The sequence below is a fragment of the Balaenoptera musculus genome, chromosome 3 (genome assembly GCF_009873245.2).
Source record: "Balaenoptera musculus isolate JJ_BM4_2016_0621 chromosome 3, mBalMus1.pri.v3, whole genome shotgun sequence".
In the NCBI taxonomy this organism is placed as follows: Eukaryota; Metazoa; Chordata; class Mammalia; order Artiodactyla; family Balaenopteridae; genus Balaenoptera; species Balaenoptera musculus.
Genome location: NC_045787.1, coordinates 62,826,268 through 62,843,793, shown reverse-complemented (window position 1 = coordinate 62,843,793; position 17,526 = coordinate 62,826,268). Strand labels below are relative to the sequence as shown.

At 38.4% G+C, this 17,526-nt stretch overlaps 1 protein-coding gene across 2 annotated transcripts in view; it reads right to left on the bottom strand.

The window, feature by feature from the left end:
• MSH3 (mutS homolog 3) overlaps positions 1-17,526 on the bottom strand; it is a 183,549-nt gene that overhangs the window by 108,220 nt on the left and 57,803 nt on the right. For both annotated transcript variants that reach the window (XM_036847244.1, XM_036847245.1), the window contains exons 10-12: positions 16,489-16,603; positions 11,029-11,113; positions 8,119-8,228 (exon numbers count right to left, since the gene is read on the bottom strand). In XM_036847244.1, coding sequence (XP_036703139.1) covers positions 8,119-8,228; positions 11,029-11,113; positions 16,489-16,603 — 310 coding nt within the window. The remainder of the gene's footprint in view (positions 1-8,118; positions 8,229-11,028; positions 11,114-16,488; positions 16,604-17,526) is intronic.

Sequence of the window (17,526 nt, the reverse complement as noted above, 5' to 3'; positions counted from 1 at the left end):
AGCAATTATTCCACTAAAAGAGAAGAAATGATTTCTCAGGACCAATTCTGTGGCACTAAAACAAGGAATCACATGAAAGAAAACTGCTTCTAAGGTTCTTTTAAAATCAAGAAGTTTTTCTTAGAAAAATAAACTTCCCTTATATAGGTTTGCCTTTATTTTCAAAGCCTAGTGAGAACCCTAAGATTTTCAAATGGATTCATTTGTTCATAATTTCTTAATCATCTGTTATATTCAAAGTACTATGAGCTGCCAGTGTATTCTATGTGTGTGTTTGGGGTGGAGTAGTAAGAAACAGGACATAATTGAGAGGAGATAACTTTCTATAGCAGGAGGAAGGAGAAGAAGGAGGACTTCTCAAGGGAGGAGTCTGGGTTAGGACTTTAATGAGTCATTCTTTTCATTATCCATTCAATAAGTACTTACCAGACTAGACTACAAAGCCACAGTAATCAAAACAGTATGATATTGGCACAGAAAGCAGATACATAGATCCATGGAACAGAATAGAGAGCCCATGGTCAATTAATGCACGTATGGTCAATTAATCTATGACAAAGAAGGCAAGAAGGTACAGTGGACAAAAGACAGTTTCTTCAGTAAGTGGTGCTGGGAAAACTGAACAGTTATATGTAAATCAATGAAATTAGAACATTCCTCACACCATACGCAAAAATAAACTCAAAATGGATTAAAGACATAAATGAAAGGCCTGAAACCATAAAAATCCTAAAAGAGGACATAGGCAGAACACTCTTCGACATAAATTGTAGCAATATTGTTTTGGCTCTGTCTCCTAAGGCAAAAGAAATAAAAGCAAAAATAAACAAATGGTGCCTAATTAAACCTAAAAGCTTTTGCACAGCAAAGGAAACCATCAACAAAATGAGAAGACAACCTACTGAATGGGAGAAAATATTTGCAAATGATATGACCAATAAGGAGCTAATATCCAAAATATAAAAACAGCTCAGCGTTTCCCTGGTGGCGCAGTGGTTGAGAGTCTGCCTGCCAATGCAGGGGACATGGGTTTGGGCCCTGGTCTGGGAGGATCCCACATGCCGCGGAGCAACTGGGGCCGTGAGCCACAATTGCTGAGCCTGCGCGTCTGGAGCCTGTGCTCCACAGCAAGAGAGGCCGCGATAATGATAGGCCCGCGCACCGTGATGAAGAGTGGCCCCCACTTGCCGCAACTAGAGAAAGCCCTCGCGCAGAAACGAAGACCCAACACAGCCATAAATTAATTAATTAATTAATTAAAAACAGCTCATACAGCTCAATATCAAAAAAAAAAAAACAACCGGATTCCAAAATGGGCAGAAGACCTGAACAGACATTTTTCCAAAGAAGATATACAGATGGCCAACAGGCGCATGAAAAGATGCACAACATCGCTCATCACCAGAGAAACGCAAATCATTGCATTTGATAGAAGGGGATATTGATATTGCGGTGATACAAGGGGATATCACCTCACACCTGTCAAAATCGCTATCATCAAAAGGTCTACAAATAACAAATGTTGGAGAGGATATGGAAAAAGGGAACCCTAACACACTGTTGACGAGACCGTAAATTGGTAAAGAGCATGGAGGTTTCTCAAAAAACTAAAAATAGAACTACCATATGATGCAGCGACTCTCCTGCTGGGTATATATCTGAAGAAAACAAAAACACTAATTCAAAAAGATACATACACCCCAATGTTCATTGCAGCATTATTTACAATAGCCAAGATATGGAAGCAACCTAAATGTCCATCAATAGATGAACTGATAAAGAAGATGTGGTATATTTATACAATGGAATATTATCCAGCCATAAAAAAGAATGAAATTCTGCCATTTGCAAGAATGTGGATGGACCTAGAGAGTATTATGCTTGTGAAATAAGTCAGAAGGAGAAAGACAAATATTCTACTCTATCACTTATATGTGAAATTTAAAAAATAAAACAAGCAAATTTATGTAACAAAACAGAAATAGACTCCATAGACATTGAGAACAAACTAGTGGTTACCAAGGGGGAGAGGGAAAGGTGGAGGGGCAAGATAGGGGTATGAGATTAAGAGATACAAACTATTATGTATAGAATAAATAAACAAGGATATATTGTATAAACAGGGAATTATAGCCATTATTTTGTAATAACTTTAAATTGAATATAATCTAAAAAAATATTCAATCACTATGTTTTACAATATTATATAAGTTTCAGGTATACAACACAGTGATAATGTTGTGAATCAACTATACAACTATACCTCAATTTAAAAAAAGAAATACTGATATATGCTACAACATGAATGAACCTTGAAGATATTATGCTAAGTGGTAAGATAGTCACAAAAATACAAACCTTGTATTATTCCACTTATATGAGGTACCTAGAATAGTCAACTTCATAGAGACAGAAAGTAATATGGTGTTTGCCAGAGTTTAGGAAAAAGGAGTAATGAGAAGTTATTCATGAATATGTACTGAGTTTCAGTTTTGCAAGATGAAAAGAGCTCTGAAGATGGACTGTGGTGATGGTTGCAAAATACTAATGTATTTAATACACTTAAAATGTACTTAATGAATGTACTGTACTTAATGACATGTACACATAAAAATGATTAAGATAAATTTTACATTACATGTATTTGACATTAATAATACATATTTTGTTTAAAAAGTGCAAATGTAGAAAAATGAGCACGGGGAAAAATACTTATCAAATGCTTGTTATAAATGAAACACACAGTTGAGTGAGACAGGCAGATATTAAACAAACACTGATAAACAAATATCAATCATAATAAGTCCTATACACTATCCAAGAATAATACGAAGAACATAATTTAGATTAGGAGGTCAGAGAAAACCTCTCTGAAGAACTAACACTTTAAGGTAAAACCTAAAGAACAAAGCAGTTAGCTGTGTAAAAACTGACGAGCAAGAAAAGAATATTCTAGGTAGAGAGACGAGTAAATGCAGAGACCACGAGAAGAGAAAAAGCTCTGGGATGCTCAGGAACTAAAGGAAGGCCAGAGTGAACAGACGACAATGAATGCATGAATGCACAGGAGAGTCAGACAGAACAGCCATGTTTAAGAATTTTAATTTTATTTGAAGCACAATGGAAAGCCAATGAAGAGTTTAAGGCAGGGGAGTAACATGATTCAGCTTTTATTTTCAAAAAAGAGATCCGTTAGGAGGATACTGCAGCAGTCCAAGTGGGACTGACTGCAGTCAAGATGGCAAGACATGCACAGTCTCTGGATATATTTTAGAGGTAAAAGCAATAGGACTTAGTATTAGATTGGATGTGGTTGTCAAAAGGAAATGTCCAGAGTAACTCCCAGGTTTCTGGCCCAAGCAACACATTAGGTGGAGGGGACAGGGAACCAGGAGGAGGAACAGGGTTGAATACATTAAGTTTGAGATGCCTGTGATACACATATGTGTTTAGGAGCCTGAGTTGAATATATAAGCCTGGAGAATAGAGGAGAGTAAGGACCAAAGATACAAATTTGAGAATCACTGACATTTTGATATTTATGGTCATGCGCATAGGTAAGTTCATTGGAGAGAAGAGAAGGGGACGAAAGGATAAGGGAAGGAAGAAAGCTGAGCTCCTAAGGTTCAGGCCTCAGGAACTCCAACATTTAAAAGATACAGAGAAGATGAACAGTGAGCAAAGGAAACTTTGAAGAAGCAGCCAGCAGGTTAGGAGGGAGACAAAAATGAGCAGTTTCCACTTTAGAAAAAGGGAACAGACTGTACAAAGGTCCAGAAATAAATCACACCTTAGTGCTGTGAGAACTGTAAATAGTAGGGAGCAAAACATAATCAAATATACATTTTTTTAAAAAAAATCATCTTTGGGTAATGCAGATAGAAACAGAGAAGGGCAATACCGGAGGCATGGAGATGCTTAGTTTGCTTAATAAAAAGTCTTTCATGAAAAGGCTTTCATCTGAGTGCCTTTCATAAAAAGTGATTTCACAAAAAGGCAAGATGATATAATACTACTTCTTGCAGAGAGACGTTTTCATCATTGATCAAAATAGTTCATCCACTAGAAGGGGAGGAACTGATTTCTCAGGTTCCCTTTGTGGTTAATAATCTGCTGTTCTTTAAGTGTGTGTGCACACCTGCACACGCATGTACACACACACACACACACAGAGCTGCATTTCCAAGAAATCACTATCTCACTGAAGGAAATGTCTTATTTCCAATTTGTTCTGCATACTCATGTCAAACATTTCCTGAGGCAGAGACATGCTAGTGGATGTGTGGGTCTGGAGCTGCGGGAGATAATGGAGACAAAGTCATCAGCACATGAGTTACAGGAGAAGCCATGGTCACAGATAAGATCCTAAGTAGTGTTGAAAGTAAGAAGATGCCCCAGGAAAGAACCACGGGTAACATCAACACTTAAGGTGCAGGGAGAAGAAGAGGTACTCATGGAGAAAACTCAGAACTTACCTTTGCTTAATATTTCAAAATATAGGGTAAGTTACTGAATCTTGAATACTCTTCTAAGATGACCAAATCTGCCTTGGAAATTAATATTTTGCCTAAAATACCATTTTAGATACTCATCCCACACTTTTCAAAGTTTTCTGCCCCTCCCCCCTCCCAACCAGTCACTATTTACAAGCATAATTTGCATTTTGGGGCTTGTGGACAAAACCAATAAAGTACCTATGGTATATGTATAAAAGATTGACAAGACCATATCAACTAAAAGAAGCAGAAGAAATTCAAAGATGGAATCTTGAAAAAAATGAATTCAATATAATTTAATTTTAAAAGGTCTTAGGACTAATGGCTTGCCAACACGGCATTCAGTTATAAGAAGCCAGAGACCTACACTGAAGAATCTTCTTGCCTAAAATTACAGAACTGATAAAACGTATGGGGCACAACACATAAGAAAGCATAACCTATTTATAAAAGCCAATGTGGTTTCAGTAGAGTAACATCTGACCTCAATAACCCAAGTGAATTCTTTGAATCAGTAAGTATAGGGTAAAAGCCATTTATACTTTCTAGAAAGTCACTAGAAAAATTTGCACCAAAGAGGCCATTTTATAGAATAAAAAGTAGTGGGAGTGGAAAATCCTCTGAAACTTGAAACACTTGTTCCTGAATTTATGAACTGTGTGATTGCCCTGGAAGCTAAAATAGGCTAAAAATATAAAAAAGATCCTAAAGGATTTAAGAGGATTCATGGATGACTGACAAATAATGGGCTCTTGAAGAACTTTGGGAGATCCACCTTATATCTTGCTAAGTTCCCTTGTCACCAATTATTTGTTGTATGATCTCACTATAGACGAAAACTAGGCCCTAAACTAACCTTTGGCTGCCTATGTCAGAGACAGAATATTAGCCTGGATGCATGGCACCTAATGTTAGTACTAAAACAACAACAACAATAAATATATAGCTGAACTACTGACTAATCAGCTGAAGATTTTCTCTAGGTATTTGTTTGGAAGACATGGCAAGTGCAATTAAGATATAACTGGAATTCTTTTGAAGTCAATTTTTTTTTTTATAAACACATTTTTATTTATTAATATTTACTTATTGGGGCTTCCCTGGTGGCGCAGTGGTTGAGAGTCTGCCTGCCAATGCAGGGGACGCAGGTTCGGGCCCTGGTCTGGGAGGATCCCACATGCCGCGGAGCAACTCGGCCCGTGAGCCACGGTTGCTGAGCCTGCGTGTCTGGAGCCTGTGCTCGGCAATGAGAGGCCGCGATAGTGAGAGGCCCGCGCACCGTGATGAAGAGTGGCCCCCGCTTGCCACAACTGGAGAAAGCCCTCGCACAGAAACGAAGACCCAACACAGCCATACCATACATACATACATACATAAATAAAAAGAATGTAAGCAGACAAGAATAGCATTAAAAAATAAAAAAATAATTAAAAAAAAAAATTTACTTATTTATTTTTGGCTGTGTTGGGTCTTAGTTGCGGTGCACGGGCTTCTCTCCAGTTGTGGCGCATGGGCTCTGTAGTTGTGGCGTGCAGGCTCTCTAATTGTGGCACACGAGTTCAGCCCCACGGCATATGGGATCTCAGTTCCCTGACCAGGGATCGAACCCTCATCCCCTGCACTGGAAGGCAGATTCTTAACCACTGGACCACCAGGGAAGTCCCTGAATTCAATTTTAATGGATTAGGAAGCTTAAAGTTTTAAAACTATGACTTAAAATAAAAATGGCAAAGGAAGAAGTTTTTGTGTGCCTGTTTTCAGCTATATATGTTTTAGGCTGGTCTAAAGTTCATACTTGAAAGCACTGGAGTTCAATGCATGGAGTACCTTCTCTCAGCCTTTCTGGGAAAGGAGGGTCCCAAAGAGTACATGATCAGCCCCTAAAGAGCATACAACATGGTCTACTGAATTTATCTCAAATTAATCCTGTTTATACAAAACAAATTTAACAACAGAAATAAAAAATTTAATTTGCATGAAAAAGTCTGCTAGCAAGTCTGTTTCTGTTGAATATCTCAACCAACCAAATAAAATAATAAGAATAATGTGGATGCTTTAGATGCCTTTCTATCAGCCAGAAGGCAACACCCCTTATATTGCTGTCCGCAGACTATCTACAGAAAGCCATCTTGTCTGCTTTTGCTCCATGAGGTATCTTTATCTCGTTTGAATACTGAACCAAAGTAGATACTTCCATTTTCAGAATTCCTTCTTTACCTAGTCAGTCTCCCCTGTCCGAAGGTCTTTATGGTCAAGAAAAGAAATCGTAATGACCCACTAAAAGCTGAAGTGATTTAGTAACCAATCATCATCAGAACAGTATCTTAAAGCTTAGGACTAACAGTAACGGCATCCGCTATCCTTTGCCAAAGATGGCTGTTTACTAAGCACAGCATAAGATGCAGCCGTTAGTGAGGCTGCTGTGCAGTTTAAGAGACGATGCACGTAAAGCCCCTAGCACAGTGCTTGCTACATGATAAAGAGCTCAGAACTGGCAGTGAAGATTACTGCCTCATTCTATTCCTTACAGCAGCCCTGTGAGGAGGTACTGTACCACTGCAAAGGTGAGAACACGGTGGGCTAGGGGGTGGTGAGCTGCAGCCTTAGTGGGACTGACTCAGTTGACAGAGCCCACTAACAGCACCAGCACTACACTCTCTCTGGTCCGTCCATATGGGAAGCTGTTCAAGATGGATTCAATGCTGATTTTAAATCTAGGCTCTACCAGCTGTGAAACATTAAGCAAGTTATTGAAGCTCTCTGAATCTGTTTACTCATCTCAAGGACCCACCCTCAGAGGATGATTCTGAATATTAAATACTGGTACATAGTAAAAGCACAATAAATAATAGCATTCATTCATTCAGTCCGTCAGTCAACATTATTTGGACTCCTACTACGTGACAGGCATAGGTCACAGCTCCCAAATCTATCTGCATGTCAGAATCATCTGGGAGCTTTTAAAAATTCCAACTCCCAGGCCACACTGGAGGCCACTGAAATCACAATATCTGGGGGTTGGATACAGGCGTTAAGTATTTCGAAGCTTCCCAGGTGATTCCAACGTGCAGACAAGCTTGGAAACCACTGTGTTTTAGGCACCAGACTCACCTACCTTCCCTGAAAGCACACCTAGTTTACTCATCCTACCTTCTTAAACATCTCACATCTAAGCCCTCTTTCAGATTCCTACTGTTACTTCTTTAGCTCAGGTCCTCAGAACCTCTCCGTGAACTTGCTAACTTGTTCCCCATCCATGGCCACTTTGTCTGCTCCCACGCACAAGCCAGCTCTGATCCGATCATTCCCATGTACAGAATCACTGGATTAACCTCCTCTGGCTACCAGCTCCTCAGCCCAGCCTTCAAAGCCCTCAACAAAAGGCAGTGCCCCATCTCCCCAGCCTCTCTCTCCCTACACCCTTATGCTACTGATGACCCAAACTTACTGGTTAACTCACTTTCTCCGGGCAGACCCCATGTCTTCCAACTGAAAGGAGACTCGTTCTTAGGGATAAGGAAAAAAATCTTCCCGATAATAGTCTATTGCCAGATACAAAATAAAATCTTCCCTGATTGAAAACAGTGTTCAGATTAAACACACAAAAGACAATTCCTTTTACCTTAGTTTAAGGAGTGGCTGGGTCACCCACTTCTTTAACTTCCGTCTCCCAAATGAAGTTTTAGTATGGTCTAAAACCCAAAATAAACTTCCTTTGGTTTTCATATCAGTCTAAAAAAGACCAGAAAACAAGGTTTATTAACTAGATGATTGTATTTGTACCAAAACTGCTAGCTGTTCATGCGTCCTCATTATTCCATAGATCTCAATTTTAAATGTTACACCCTAGCATAAAACAGAGCTCAAAACAGGTGTTCATTTAATGCCAGATGAATGAATGTATACATACACACATCCTTATATACACAAAGTACTGATATTTTACACAAGAAAGATATAGTCTATGTATAGTTTTTAGTTAACTAACAATAAATTATTGAGAAGTCTCTTTTGAAATGTTTGTCCTAAACATCTCAAAAATATAACTGCATCCTTTCCTGTCTTGGAAAGCACAGTGAAGATAATTTCATTTTCCTTTGGCAGTTCAGTACCTCCCGCTACCTAGGAGTTGCCATTCTAAAGACAGATACTCTCATGACAACACTGAACAAGTTTAAGGAGAGAAGTGAACCTGTACTGCACTCTAGGACTGTACCCCTGAAGGGTTTGATTTTAGTCTGTTTTATTAAATCCTTAGCAAATATTTATCTATGTTTTGCCACTTTAAAGTTAAGCCATTAAAAAAATTATACAATTAACTGGAGATGGTATTAAATTTTACCAAGGTTTCACTGTAGTACAAAATGTCTAATAATAGGTTTAGTTCTATTTGGAACATAAAGTTGTTTTCACCTGATTTTTTTCTTTTTTTTTTACTCTTTCCTTTTCCTTCAAATCAACGAGCAGGTACTTACAGAATACCTCCTGTGTGCTCAGTAGAATAACTGGCAAAGGTATATTAAGACATGGGCTTCCCTGGTGGCGCAGTGGTTGAGAATCTGCCTGCTAATGCAGGGGACACGGGTTCGAGTCCTGGTCTGGGAGGATCCCACATGCCGCGGAGCGGCTGGGCCCGTGACCCACAACTACTGAGCCTGCGCGTCTGAAGCCTGTGCCCCGCAACGGGAGGGGCCGCGATAGTGAAAGGCCCGCGCACCGCGATGAAGAGCGGTCCCCGCACCGCGATGAAGAGTGGCCCCCGCTTGCCGCAACTAGAGAAAGCCCTCGCATGAACCAAAGACCCAACACAGCCAAAAAATAAATAAATAAATAAATAAAGTAGCTATAAAATTAAAAAAAAAAAATAGTTGGAAAAGAAAAAAAAAAGGTATATTAAGACATGGTCCCTCCCTCAGGGCACTTACATCCAAGTGTGGGAGAAAAGACTCCTAATGAGGACACAATGCCACCTGGCAGAAATCAACTATAAAAAGTGTGCTATAACCTCTCCAGGCCTTAGGAGTTTAAAGCAGAGCACACACGGAAACTACAGTGGTCGTGGAAGGCTCCCTAAGGACGAGCTGGGCAGGCAGAGCAGAACTGAGGAGAATCCGCATCAGTGACTGCACCATCCCTTCCTGAGACGAGAGCCTGACTGCCTGGACCACAGTAAAGGGTCCCAGGAAGAGTACGGTGGAGGGGAATCATTCTCTAATTACCTGGCATCATTGGAGAAGCAGGCTCAGACAAGAGAGGGAGAGGTGGGGGGAGACCTGAGTCCTGTTATACCTTTGCTCTCCCTGACAGCCAGCTCCCTCCTCATGACCCCTTTCCATTGCTCTACGGTAAAGGAGGCCAAAGCCGAAGCACAAAGACAAGCAGAAGATGCTAATTCTCAGCTTCTATTTCTACAAGGGCCCAAGTCCTGATAAAGAAAGGGATTTTAGAGGGTATTCTGATGACGGATGATTTCTGCCTTAGGAATCTGATTTCAGAACTGACTCCACTGTAATAGGATGTGAACAGGGAGGATGTGGCAGAAATAAAGAAATCTTGGAATACTGGGGCTGTGTCTGCAGGCTTTGACTGTGGGCTCTTCTTCACCCCAGAAATGCCCTTTTGTTTGCTACCTCGGGGATGTAGACAGAGTTGATGAGAAAGACTTGTGGGAAATATGCTCAACTTCCGGATGACAGAGTGACATGATAAAAATGTTATTGCATAAAAGGAAGGCTGACCCCAGTATACAAGGACAACCTGGCAGAGGGAGAAACCAAGTGAGAGAAACTAGACAGCAATATACAAATCCAGGAGTCAGGAGAATAAATTCAGCATTTACTTTAATTCACAGCAGTTCTAGTGATTCACAGCAGATGGTTCAGCTTTTCCACTACTTACTCAAATGACTTGGAACTGCTTTTTCTTTCTGTGACTTTATGGTATAATAACATTAGTTTTACAATATAATATCTTACATTTCCAAGTGATAGTTTAATACATGAAAGCAATAATTTTAATGTCTTCATTATCCTTCTCATTCATCAATAAAGGGCAAGTAAACAATGATGGAAGTTTGTGAAGTGGAATATTATGCATCTTACAGTCAAACTGAGTATCAGAGAAACTTGTTTTATATGCTGGATAATGAAGTAAGACTGCAGACATTTCAACAATCAGTTAAAAGTATGTAGAAAAAACATAACCAAGCAGACCAAAAAAATCCACTTTACATTAATTTCCAAAGATGATGCCTTTCCAAAGAAATATTTGATAAAGAAATTATCAGGATGGACATGTTGCTTCAATCATTAAAAAGCACAGCTCTATGGCTCCCAACGTAACCCCCAAGTAAGTATTTCATGTATTTGGTTCTCAAAAAAAGTGAGCACTGCAGTTACCAGCAGATGTCAGGCAGAGCTGTCAGCTGAAGACAACACTGTCTTCACCTGCATACCTAAGAACAGACTGCTATCTTATCCTAAAATTTTTTTCAAAACTATTTTGAATCTAATAGGCCTTATGTTTACCTGACCTGATTCTGAAGGATTTCCAGGTTCCTTAATGTTGTTCCATTAATTGTCATAAATTCCATTTCACCTGACAACTGTTTAAAATTCCTGTAAAAGAATGAAATATGAGCCATGATGTAAGTGCATAAAGAAACAGAAAAACTAATTTAGGCATTAGAAATATTCCAGTAACATGATTTCCTGCGATAGGAAATCGAACCAAAAAAAGCCAAAAAGAATATTCATTATGAGAGTATCTTCTATCGACGCTGGGTGCTGTTAGGTAAACTGCTGTGAAAGGACAGCTGTTGTCACACCAAAACCAAGAACTAGGAAGGGAAGTAATGGTACCAACAATTTTAAATTTTTTTTATATTTCCAGTAATAGAACCAAACATAGTCTTTTATCACTGGCAGAGCAAGTGGTGGTCTCTTCAGGAAAAGCTATGCAATTTGCTAGAAAAATATGTCAGTATACTTAAAAACGTCCTCCTTATTCTTTAGCATGAGATCATCCTGACAAACACTTTAAAAGCTTTTAATCAACATTCCGGTATGTGCAAATGTTATTTACTCTATAATTAAGACCACAAATTAATGTGGCTCTGTTTTAGTAGAGTATAAAACTGAAAAAGTAGAAATTACTTCCTTAAGTTCAAAGAATTCACATTCTCCATATGTCCCTGTAACTATCCCAAACTAGATTAAAAATTCAATAAATTTCAAATAAACTTGACTATTGAGTTCAATGTGATTAATAAATGTATGTACAATTCAAATTTTGTCCTTATTAGTCCGTCATGTTAAAAAGTATATTAATCAATGCATTACTAATCCAGTAATTAATTTCCTTTATAAGCCAGTCCTTTGACATTTCTGTCCACAGCACTTACAGATTTGATGGCTCATTTTTCAAAGCAAGAAAAATAACAGCAAGTCACTAAACTATTTGGAGGGAAAGCATGAGTGTTTGCATCATAAAACTAACCCCCCCTCATCATGGCCAAAATAAGATGTAAATAAAATCCAGCTTCCTAAGCCAGTTATGGAAGCAAGCTTTCATCCAGGAATCTAGAGCCTAAAATCAGAGCCCAAGGAGCCAGTGCTCACTGAGAGATGCCTCCACTTCTAGATGACTCCCACAACTAAGGTTCCAGAGCCCTGAAAAAGAAATAACTTACTGCATATTAGGAATGTTGCCTAGTAACTGAACACTGTCCCCTGGCAGTGTAATTTACCTGCGACAGGTTTGACCTAGCTTCCAAAGGATGACTTGTTAATGATTTTTAGAGGGAAGCAACTCCAACACTGATAGTAGGTGTGTGTAGACCATTCTCTCCTTCTTATAACCGTGAACTTAATTTGCCTTGCATTACAGTAATTTAACTTCTTCTGCTATCCTCATTAATAGAGCTAAGCTCCTTGGAGGCATGGGTTCTTTGTGTCTTATACATTTTGCAGCACCTGCAGAGCCTAGCAGAAAGTATATGCTCAGCAAAGGTCTGCCATCTTTCTATGGGGAGGCCAGTTTGGGTTTGTTTGGTTTCCTTTGAGTCATAAAGCCTAGAAATGTATGTGAAACACCCAGAGACAGTAATAAAATGTAAAGCCTTATTTTCAGGAAGAAACAATTAGGCAGTGATTTGCTGTACAACTGACAGATGTTCACACACCTTCATGGTCAAAGATACAAGTTGGAAGTATTGCTAGCCTGGACTCTGAGTTGCTATCTAACCAGTTCCCATGTGTTTAAAGAAAAGTCATTTACTTCCCCTGTTCTTGACAGGTTTAACCTACACCTAGGGGTGATTAATGAACACTTGAATACCTTAATCAGACACAGACTCTTGAAGGATGCTTAGTTGGCATCAAGAACCCACAATTCGGCAGCATGGACATCTGCACTGATCTTAATAAAAGAGATCAACCACTGGGCAATATTAAGTTAGACTGATTCCTGTGGAATGATAATTACCAAGCAACTATAAGAACTAACTATGCTTTCAGGTTTCCCATATGTTTGGATGATAATGTACTCTGGAGTTCTGACTCTTCCTTACAAATACAAAAGAAATTTCCTTCTGTCAGTGTCTATTTCCATTAGGAATTATATATATACTTTTGAAGTCAGGGTTATATCTGCCAGCATCCTTAGGAATTCGATAGTATATGATCACTGATCAAGCAATTCTAAATTATTTATCCTTTTGGAAAAAACCAAATTTTATGTGCTTTGAAATAAACCTTATAAACAATGCCTGGCTAGCATTCATCCTGTGTGAACTTCCATAGAAATCTTCCAAGTAACATGGGAAAATACTTCATTAATATTTCAGACAACAAAAATACAAAGGATGCTTTTTTTCCCCTCAAGTTTTATAATGGGAGAAAAATGTTCTTGCTGAAAATTGCCAAAGAAATTTAAGATTCTACATCATTCCTATACTACTTAAAGAAAAACAAAACAAAAACAAAAACAAAAACCAATCTTTCTGATTTAGACAAAGGCAGCAAAGGTGTAGACCTCATGTGAAAGATCAACCCCTTACAAAGATTCTATTTAAATACTATTAATATTATTTGAAAATGAAAACAGACCAAAAAAAAAAAAAAGACACCCTACCACATTACATATGAAATCTATAGTGGAGAATAGTTCTGTATGTAGTTTTCAGAGTTCATACATTCACCATTTTTCTAACCTTTTGATGGTTAATTTATGAATTATAAATTGTATCATATGACAGAAATTGTTTTATTGCAGATTCACTTCTAATTTATTTGCAATTAAAACAAATATCTTTGCATTCCTAAATGCTGCCAGTATGCATATTAAAGAAGAAAATAAGAAGAAGGGTGTATAACAGATCCCTAACGAATCACTAGGAGAATACATAGGACTCAGCATATAGTCATACTCACAGCTATGATTTATTACCATGAAAGGATACAAAGCAAAATCAGAAAAGGGAAAAGGTACATAAGGCAAAATCCAGAGGAAACCAAGGGCAAGCTTCCAAGAGTCCTCTCCTGGTAAAGTCACACAGGATGTACTTAGTTTCCCCAGCAGTGAGTTGTGGCAACATGTGTGAAATATCCACCAGAGAAGCTCATTAGAGACTCAGCACCCAGGGTTTTCACTGGGGGCTGTATTCACATAGGCACCTCTTCCCTACCGTGTACCAAAATTCCAGCTCCCAGAAAACAAGTAGGTGTTCAGCATAAACCATACGGTCTGCAGAAACCATTTAGGTACAGTGAGCCATTCTTACCAGAGAATGCTGGAAACCCTCCCCAAAGGCAAGGTCTCATATGCCAGTCAAGGGTCAAGCTTGCATGTAGGGTTTCCTAAGGATAGCTGTCTCATCAGGTTTGCCATGTTAATCTTTTCTTGCATCTCTCTCTTTTCAAATTCTGTTTCTCTTAAAAGTATCTCTGTTGTATTTATTTACTTTTGTATTCCTTCTAGTTTACTCTTTATTCCTAAACTGATCTTTTTCTTTAATATATAGTTCATTCTCAAATCCTATCACCTCATTTCAAATCTTTCCTATTTCTCATCTATTCTCATTTGTCCTTTCACATTTAGCATCATTTCCTTTTAGCTCATTTTGAAGTAGTAGGTTACAGTTTTTATTTAATTTGTGGGCATGTCTTTCTGGCATGCGTTCACTTTCTGTAAGGACATTATCCTGCTCCTTATTCTTTTTTATTATAATTTCATACGGGATTTCAATTTGGTTCTTTTCCCATTGCTAATTTTTAAGTGAAAATTAGTTTTCCAGAAGTTTCAGAACACAGACATTTTTTAGGATAGCTGATGTTACTTTACACATCTCCCTCTTCTGTTGTTTTTTTATGGTGTTCAATCATGGCACCTCACTTCTGCTTTCATTCGTAAAAGATTAAATGCATGAGTACTGTCCTTTAAACACAACTAGAAAATTATACAAATATATATATACACACTATATATATGTGTGTGTATATATATATACATTTAAAACTGTTTTCGGGCAGTTGGACATCAGGCAGCATAGAACTGTGATCCCTGAGAGAAGAAAAACAAAAGAGGTAAACACTATGACTAACTCCTTGGAGAGACCAAAGAAAGTAGAAGTTGTGAGACAGAATGCCAGAGATGACAGAGCTGCATACAGAGAGATGCAGAAGGGTCCCCTCAAGTCTTTGGCCAAGCACTGATCCTTAAATATGCGGAGGACCTCACATGGGATCAGGGAAAGAACCACAAGAAACAGTAGGACGAACAAGGGTTCACATAGGGCTTAGAATAGTTTGCTCTCTGACTAAAGAGAGTAGAAATACCTCAAAATACTTAGGGCATTGGGTAGAAGTCTTGGAAGTGTATTGCTTTCAGGATGGGATTAAAATAGACATAGACAAGGATTTCCCAATCTTGGTACTAAATGATATTTTACTGAGATAGCTCCTATCTGTCCACCCCACCTCTGCAGAACAGGAAGTAGCTTACCCAGGATCGATATGATATAGGGTAATTCTTCAGAGAGCCAAAGATAAGGGGCTAGTGAAGGTAGAATATGGAAAGGCAAGAAAATTATTCTGCTACCCTTTTTTTTATTCCACTGGCTTTTAAACTAGCATTTTCCTAGAATGTCAATTGCCAGCTTTTAAATCTCTCAACTCTACAAAGTTAATTACTCTTTTAAAAAGCTGTCTATAAGGGGCTTCCCTGGTGGTGCGGTGGTTAAGAATCCGCCTGCCAATGCAGGGGACACGGGTTCAAGCCCTGGTCCGGGAAGATCCCACATGCCGCGGAGCTACTAAGCCCGTGCGTCACAACTACTGAGCCTGCACTCTACAGCCCGCGAGCCACAACTACTGAGCCCATGCACCACAACCACTGAAGCCTGTGCGCCTAGAGTCTGTGCTCCGCAACAAGCCCGTGCACTGCAACAAAGAGCAGCCCCCGCTTGCCACAACTAGAGAAAGCCCGCGTGCAGCAACAAAGACCCAGTGCAGCCAAAAATAAATAAATTAAAAAAAAAAAAAAGCTGTCTATGTTAGTAGCTGTCCTCTTTATCTTCAACTTTATGGTCTGTGAAATAAGAATTGAAACCAAGAATAAGAAAGGTGATGAAGTTTTATGAATGCTTTTCAATACCACTTCTTAATACTACTTCTCAATTAACTGTGCATTAGTATAAAGCACAGTTTTATATTATAGTGTTGTAGTCAACACTATAATACATTCAATAGTTATCATGAATACCAACTGACAGAATTCTTAAGCTTTCTTTTAATTCATGTCAATTAATATTTTTAATATTCTTTAGCAACAATACCACACAGCTCATTCTTGCCGCAGAATATTCTATCCAGAGCAGGTAAACTTCTTACCTAGTACTTACCAAAATTCAATTCAATAGTACTTACCAAATTCAATTTAAGAAATGTTTTTTAATATAACACCACCCTTTTTTTATTTTTGAGAAATCACTTACTTGGGTTTGGAAAGCACCTTTTCCAAGTTAAACTCTTTCAGGTATCTTATTATGGCAGCCAAAGAGCAAATCACAGGCTTTTCCAAGTTAATGATACCAGAAAAACTTTGAGAACCTAAAAAAACAGAATATACACCTTCATTAAAGTTATTATTCATTATTAAAAACAAACATTAAGTTAAATAAAATTTAGTTTATGAGTTTTGAAATAATAATTTAGACCGTTATCTCCTAAAATTCCCTTTGGAAAAATACAGAAGTTTACAAATACCTAGGGTACGGAAAAAAAGGGCATTTTCTGATGGTGGATGACCCTTTTTTGGAGAGCAACAGAGCAACTATTTTCAAAGTGTAAAATGCTCATCCCCTTTGACCCAGAAATACTCCAAAATGCTTGTTAAAGATGTGTATACCAGAAAGTGAGTTGAAAAATCTTTTCTAGTAGTTTCTGCTTTATAACAAAGTCAATCAGCTATACATATACATATATCCCCATACTACTTCCCTCTTAAAAAATTAGACACAACCTAATTGAACATCAATAAAGTATTACTTAAATAAATTTCAGTATATCCAGATTATTATGCACCTACTAATGGGAATGACTTTCCCATTAGCTTTCCATCTGGTCTCCCACCTTTATCCCTGTGCCCTATAGGGTATTCTTAACAGAGCAGCCAAAGGAATCCTTTTTAAAATGTACGTCACATAACTGGATTACTTTGCTTACAAATCCTCCAACATTTCCCAACTCACTGAGAGAAGCAGCACGAGTTAGTACAGGGTCTAAAAGTCCCTACACAACCTGCCTTCCATCCCCTTTCATCTCTGAGCTCACCTCCTAATAGTCTCCCCCTTAGTTACTCTGTCCCAGCACCCAGGCTCCTTGATATTCTTTAAACACACCAAGCACTTAAGATATGTTGTACTTACTGTTGTCTCTGCCTGAAACACTGTTCCTTCACACGTCCATGTGGTTTTCCCCCTTAACTCCTTTAATCTTCATTCAAATCTTTGTTCAATTGCCACATTCTCAGT